The sequence below is a fragment of the Anabrus simplex genome, chromosome 14, assembly GCF_040414725.1.
Source record: "Anabrus simplex isolate iqAnaSimp1 chromosome 14, ASM4041472v1, whole genome shotgun sequence".
Lineage (NCBI taxonomy): Eukaryota > Metazoa > Arthropoda > Insecta > Orthoptera > Tettigoniidae > Anabrus > Anabrus simplex.
Genome location: NC_090278.1, coordinates 5,571,052 through 5,578,239, shown reverse-complemented (window position 1 = coordinate 5,578,239; position 7,188 = coordinate 5,571,052). Strand labels below are relative to the sequence as shown.

The window sequence follows — 7,188 nt, the reverse complement described above, 5'->3', positions numbered from 1 at the left end:
TGGATGGCAGTGATGACAGATTAAAATCATGTGGTTGTAATTGGTAAAGTCTGCATTTTTGAACACAAGAAAGCAAAAATATAATTATTTACAATTCTTAACATCGAAGTACGGTGCTTCACAGGAAGCAAAGATTTTTCCTGCACCTGTCATAACCCGATGGAATAGCTGGTTTCAGGCTGTCTTCTATTTGAGTGCTTACTTTATTGATGTTACATTTTCCAAGATGTCTGACATGAAAGACAACTAGTGTAGTATTAAGTACCTGACTGACCGAAGAAGTGAATAGGCTTCACTCCCACATGGTTTTCGTCACAAATCGTGCAGCTGGATTGGCTGACCTCCTTACTGAACTTGAAGTCTCTGTATCCTACCTCATCTCCTTTATCCCAAACTGCATAACCTTGAAGCCAGTTTTACCTTAATTTGTGAGGGAAATTTTTCTGCAGCAACTAATGATGCTTTGATTAAGCCCACTCCTCTACAGCAGGCTGCATGTACACACACATTTCTCAAAGCTGCTCATTCTTCACAGTGCATGCAAGCCACATTGAAAGCTAAAGACCCCAACCACCGGGTGAGTTGGCCGTGCGCGTAGAGGCAGCCCTGAAGATGGTTTTCCGTGGTTTCCCATTTTCACACCAGGCAAATGCTGGGGCTGTACCTTAAGGCCACGGCCGCTTCCTTCCCATTCCTATCCCATCGTCGCCATAAGACCTATCCGAGTCGGTGCGACGTAAAGCCCGTAGCAAAAAAAAAGACCCCAACCATAAGCATTTTGAGTCAATTTCTCAAGCCTTGTATCCAAAAACTATTATTTAGAATAACAATGATAAACTGGATGAGCATGAGAAATTGTTTGGAGTAACAGATCTCTCATGAAACAATATCTGGTCTGGTTACTGTTCTCTGAAACATGCAATTCAAACCCAGATGAAACAAAGTGAAAAATGTGATGTCATGCTTGCATTAACTGCAGTTCAGACAGAGCACAGTATATTTGCTAAATACTGTCTTGAGTTGTTGTGGACCCCAAAGAACAATGTAGATAGCGAGCGTGTTGTCTCATTACAACACAGTGGTTACGGACTGTGCAATTTGTAAAAAAGCAATGCCGAAGTACTGACAATGCTTTCATTTGAACAATGAATTTGTACTGTGTGAACCAAGGACAATAATTGCACTTGATAAAGTTGGAATCGTTCAAATTAATAATACTATGCAATTATTTTAAGTTTGTAAATAGATGCTAATTTTGAAACAAACAGCTGCTAACTTTTCAGGTCCCTAATTACAGGTATTCTTTGCAAAGAAAGACACTGTTGGCTGGAAAGACTTACGCTTTCATGTACTTTACATGAGTAGGTCCTTTAGCATGAGAAGTGACTGCTTGATTACCCATATTACAGTCCTTTAGCATGAGAAGTGACTGCTTGTTTACCCATATTACTAAATTTGAATGATCTACAACACACTTCACAATATGCTGAAGTTGCATCATTTACTGATATATCCAACCAACCACTCAATTCGGAAAACACTACACTGTCTAGCCAGTTTATTAAATGTACACTGCTTGTTAGCCATTGTCATGAGTTTCAAGAAAGCATCCGAGAACTGAAAAAAAAAACCATAGAAATGGTTGAAAGAAACGATACAATGGCACAACAAAAATTGTTGAATTGTTGTGCTCTTCTTGCGAAAAAGAACCTGAAAAAGAAATGCTATAATAGCCTGGGTAACAGCAGGCTAGAGCCTAAAAATATCCCCTCAAATCCATCATTGGACAAGATTTCCCTGACCAAAATTCTCCCCCCTGATTTTCCAGAATAAGGACACTGAATTTGTCCAGTAGTTCCTAATAAATTATAATATATACAAAATTTTCATGAAAAATGGAAATTTTATTTACACACTTCATTTAAGAACCAGTTAACATGGTTATGATCCTAGTCCTAACAGAACAGGGTAATTACTTCATGTGTAAAATTACATTCTCACACAATGACCTTTTTTGACAATTTTAAAGTTTACTATTAATGCACTTATGACAATACTGTTTGACTGTGAACAATGTCCATTACATTGTATACTCATACGTCTATCAAACAAATGACACAAATTTCAAAGTACGAACTTGAAAGTGTTCTGAAATATTGGGATATTTGTGAAGTTCTGCATTATTTGCCAGTTTCAAATTACATGGTTACCTTAAACTCCTTGTTTTAAAATCACACTAACACATCTAAGGCTTGCGGCGACAGGAGGATGGCAAAAGCCTAGGATTGAGGACGTAGCAGCCATGCCTGTAGTTAAGGTACAGCCCCGGCATTTGATTGGTGCGAGAATGGGAAACCATGGAAAACTATCTCCAAGGCTGTCGACAGTGGGATTCGAAGAACATGAAGTACAAGGTAATAAGTGGAGTGCTTTGTTCTTTAAAATTTATGTAGACTATTTCAATCATCTCAGGAAAGAGCAAGGGTAAGAAAAATGAAGTTGACATAGTTCAAGACTTGGACATTTATTGACCGTCAGGCAAAAGACAGAAACAGAACAGATGAGCATTTAGTCAAAGAGACCGAAACCCATATCATCATCATCGCTTTCCGATTCCTCCTTCTTCTCTTCCTTCTTGGCTGGTGCCTCAGCAGCAGCAGGGGCTGCAGCAGGAGCAGCAGCAGCGGCAGCTACAAACTTGGACGGGTCCTGAAAGAAGAAATTATGAAAGGATGTGCAAAACAAATGAGGAAGCTGTTGCTTCATATGCTCAGCCCTGGTCAGACACCACTAAGTGGAAAATTTCAACTATGCTAGCGCCACACCGGTGGGTTCTGCCATTTCTGGCTCCGGAGGGTAGTTCGCTAGCTTCAGACAGGTTCATTTGACATCATTTCAGGGCAGTGCAAATCTACTTACAAATAATTTAGTTTAAAAGACAATTAGGAAATACAGGGAATGGCACTGTTAATTTCCATCAAGACAATCACATCATAAAAAACAATGGAAAGACACTATCAAGGCAGCTGAAAAGGTATGAAAACGAAAAGGGATAATTCCACTATAGGAAAAATGAATGCAATAAGCAGGAATCTGGCCTGAAGTACTTGTTCCTACAACAGTTTAAACCTCCACAGAATAGTTCAAAGAAAGGGTGTTCAGGCAACAGCAAATTTGCTCACATTCTAGACAACCTCCATGGAGAGACAACACTCCACACAATGTTATGCCATAACAGTAAGAGCCACTTAGGGCTGGTTTACACGGGTAGAGTAGCGAGGCGTGTAGAGTGGATAGTAGAGCTACTAGCATCGTGTAAACGACCGGGATAGTAGCAAGTAGAGTAGTTAGTAGGCAGTAGAGTAGAGTGGGTTTCCGCTGCGGTAAAGTAACTCTACCACTATCCTTCCCCCTCCACCGGAGAAGTCCGAGGATGCTCGATTTTTCAGCTGGCGCGTCATTCGACTGCCGTATTTGCACGTGTGTACAGACGGTGGTATTACGTGGAGCGTTTATTTGGCGGCAAAATGAAGTGGACGGAAGAAGAAACTTGCAAATTTGTGGAGCTCTACAGCGAAAAAGAATGTTTATGGAACATAAACAGCGTTACTTATAGAAATAAGAATATGAGACGGGCGGCGGAAGAGGACTTGATTGCGAAAATGGGTAAAGAGGGTTTTGGGTTAACGGAACTAAAACAGAAAATAAAAAATTTACGATGTACATACAATCAAGAACTCATGAAAATACGAAGATCCAAGAAGTCTGGAGTCTACACATAAAATATAAACAAGTGTCAGCTGGATTTTCACTTAATATGAAGATTTCTCAAGTTTCAATGTTACACAGCGTGTTCATCATATGTCTTGACATGTATAAGTTAGGCAATACAATGGTGCAGGACTGTGTACATTTAATCATATTAATAACATACATAGGGATCTTCTACATATCACTTGCCACTGCCGTTAATTTTCAGCAACAACAGTAATTTCTCCAACAAATTGAATAGTTTCCATATGTTGTTTGGAATATCCAAAATAATTATTGTTTACAGTACAGTGTCAGATCTAAAAAAAAATTAAATAGATCAATAATTGGGATATTTATGGCGAAGAAGCTACTGCAAATTAGGCCTACGCCAGCGTAATTTACAGTGTATTTATGGCCGGTTACGTCTCAAAACTCACGTGCGAAAATTAGTAGCAAATGGTATCAAAACTCACGACTGCAAACTAATAGCTAAATTAATATTACAATGAGTCTCAAAATTCACGACTCCGGACAGCAGATGCCTGCGATGACGGCAGGAGGGGTGAGGTGCGCGGTGACTCACTCACCAGGCCTCTCCTGAGGCCACAATACCATGAACATTAAATTTATATCAAAAGGAAAAATACGTTATATTACCTTTAAGACCACAGAAAAATGTTTTGATGATAATAATGTTGCATCCGGGAGATAGTAGGTTCGAATCCCACTATCGGCAGCCCTGAAGATGGTTTTCCGTGGTTGCCCATTTTCACACCTTAATTAAGGCCACGGCGGCTTCCTTCCAACTCCTAGGCCTTTCCTATTCCATCGTCGCCATAAGACCTATCTGTGTCGGTGCGACGTAAAGCCCATAGCGAATAATAATAATACACCTCTGTGTCATTCACCGACCATTATTTTCCCCTGTGTGTTGGGGTGGCAGAGTAACATCCACACTATCCTCTGCCTATCGTATGAGGTGACTAAAAGGGGCCCCAGGGGTACTTACATTTTTTAGAAAAGGCCCTTGTCTTTCTTTGCCCGAAACCTTCATTTTCTCGAAGTATGGGCCACCTTCCATTTTTTCCCTCTGATTAGTTTTAATAGAGGATGGCTGCCCAGTTGCACTCCCTCTTAAAACAGTAATCACCACCACTACCTTTTCCTTCATTGTTTTCAACACTTGTTGATTTTTAATGAACCTTTCCACATTTTCTTGGCTGGGGAAAGAACCATCATAAAATATCATCAACATCAGCGCTGTGGAGTCTTTTTTAAGTCATATAGCAACAAAATGTCGAAGATAGCGACTGGCTACTTCGCTATATTTTAGATAAAATTCCGACACATTTTAATTTATGATTTTATAAATTTGGTGACCCAAGTAGTCAATACTACGAGTATATAACATTGCGTTTCGTGTAATCGCGTGGGGGCGTGATGTAATATATTAATCTATGCTAAGTAAGGCATCTGGGAGTATATGACTCAGTCATACGTGTGGAGCATGAGTTCATATTATTTTTGGAAAGCGTATCAGAGACCCTTCATCATACTCGCCCACTTTCTGAAGGGAATGGAGATAAGTAATTTAATTTCCCTGCGACGAGATTCATGACCAAATTAATCTCTAATGAAACTAAATGAGTGAATTAACAGTCGTAATATTTAATATCAGTAAAATAAAGTTTCTTATATAAGTAAATGCCGTCTTCTGGCCTCTTAATAGAACTAAGCCCCGGTAATTACTACCAACTGAAAATTTATTTTAACTAGCAGCAGGCAATATACCTACTTTAATTTTATATCGTCCGGCTGCATGGATACAGGGTTAGCATGCTGGCCTGTGGTCCAATGAGGGCCGGTTCTACCACCTACTGGTAAAGTAGCGCGTAATTTGCCCTCCGCGTAAAAGGATGTTTCCGTCCGACCACTCCCAGGTAGCGCTATCGGCAGCATAAATCGTCGTTACCCGGCGCGTAATTTCTCGGCCACTTCGAGGGCCCGATAAGACTTTACCTGCCGGGGGTGTTCTGAGAGCTGAAACTTATTAGCTGTATTTCTGGTGATATGCAACTTAAATTAGCTTAGTATACTGAAAAAAAGCAGTATACTGTAACAGTGATCGATATTGTATTGCAGGATTTTGAACATTAATGCTTCCCTTTAGTTGCAACGGTCACACCAGCCTCTCGCATCGGTAGCGCAGGGAACACATTTTATACGTCAAGCTTTCGTAAAGAAACTCTAAAAGGATGTAAAATCAAAATCTATTCGGACACGAGATATATATTACTGTATGTATCCTACCTAACCCAAGCGGTTGCGTAGCGTAATGGTTAACACGTTCGCTTCGTAATACGAAGTGTGCGGGTTCGAGTCTTTATTATGACGAATCTTTTTTATTTCCATTATTAGCGTTGTATTAATCTGTATGCCTCTTTTCATACGTTCTTATCACAATATAATGTCTACTAGGAAAATTGCTTTATATGTATGCTACCTATAGCAAGTGATGTTATGATTAATAGCACATAGGACTGTCGCCCAGGTAGCAGATTCCCTATTAGTTGTTTACATAGGCTTGTAAATTATTTCGAAGAAATTGGAAACTATTCCATTCCCGAATTCCTCTTCCTATGAATGGATATTTATCCCGATTAGTTCTTTACATTTACAGTACCTTCCAACTTTATCTTCATAAAGTTAAAAATGAAAATGAAATGCTTTATCAATAAATGGAAGCATCTGGAACTAAACGATTTCACAGAACTAGCTGCAAATAGAGCATCGCGGAGATACTTAATCAACTCACAGAAGCCTGCAGATAGAATGCTCAAAGGCAATAAGTCCGTAAAGAAGATGTGTGTGTATATACGTATATGGAAGTGCGTAAAAGAGAGTTAAGAATAACGGCAGGGAACGAAAATACACTTTAAAATGTAAATTAGAAATACGATGAAAACCTGCGTACCTTCTATTACGGACCGAGCGACTTGACCAGTCTACTACGAGAATACCTTTCAAAAACGCTGCCTTGCATGACAGGTTATAACTGGCGTAAGAAAATGTAATCTCGAGATTTTAATCCCAATTAGGTATTGATATTGAAGATCATAGATTAAAATCACGAAAGCTTGACATGAATCGTTGTCCATAACTCTTAAGACTCCCCTTATTAGGCTTTTTGGTGATAATCAGCAGACGCAAGCACAGGGAAATAAGACAATCAAAATGGGTTTCATGCATCTGACGATAGATAGCACCACACTCGAAAGCGAGAAATCGCTGAAAATCAGTCTAGCCAACCTCGTATATCGGTGTCTAGCTCCGGGTAGCTACCTAGCGCTTGCGCGGAGGTGGTTGGACGCAAGCCAAAGTACCAGCCGATTTACACCTCCAGGTAGTTTACCTCCCGGGCAGCTGCCAGCCACT

General features: G+C 39.9%; 1 protein-coding gene across 1 annotated transcript in view; it reads right to left on the bottom strand.

Annotated features, from left to right (window-relative positions):
- Nucleotides 1-2,505: 2,505 nt before the first annotated feature.
- Nucleotides 2,506-7,188, bottom strand: part of RpLP0 (ribosomal protein LP0) — a 75,365-nt gene continuing 70,682 nt past the window's right edge. Inside the window, exon 7 of the mRNA XM_067157623.2 lies at nt 2,506-2,709. Coding sequence (XP_067013724.1) covers nt 2,569-2,709 — 141 coding nt within the window. The 3' untranslated portion in view covers nt 2,506-2,568. The remainder of the gene's footprint in view (nt 2,710-7,188) is intronic.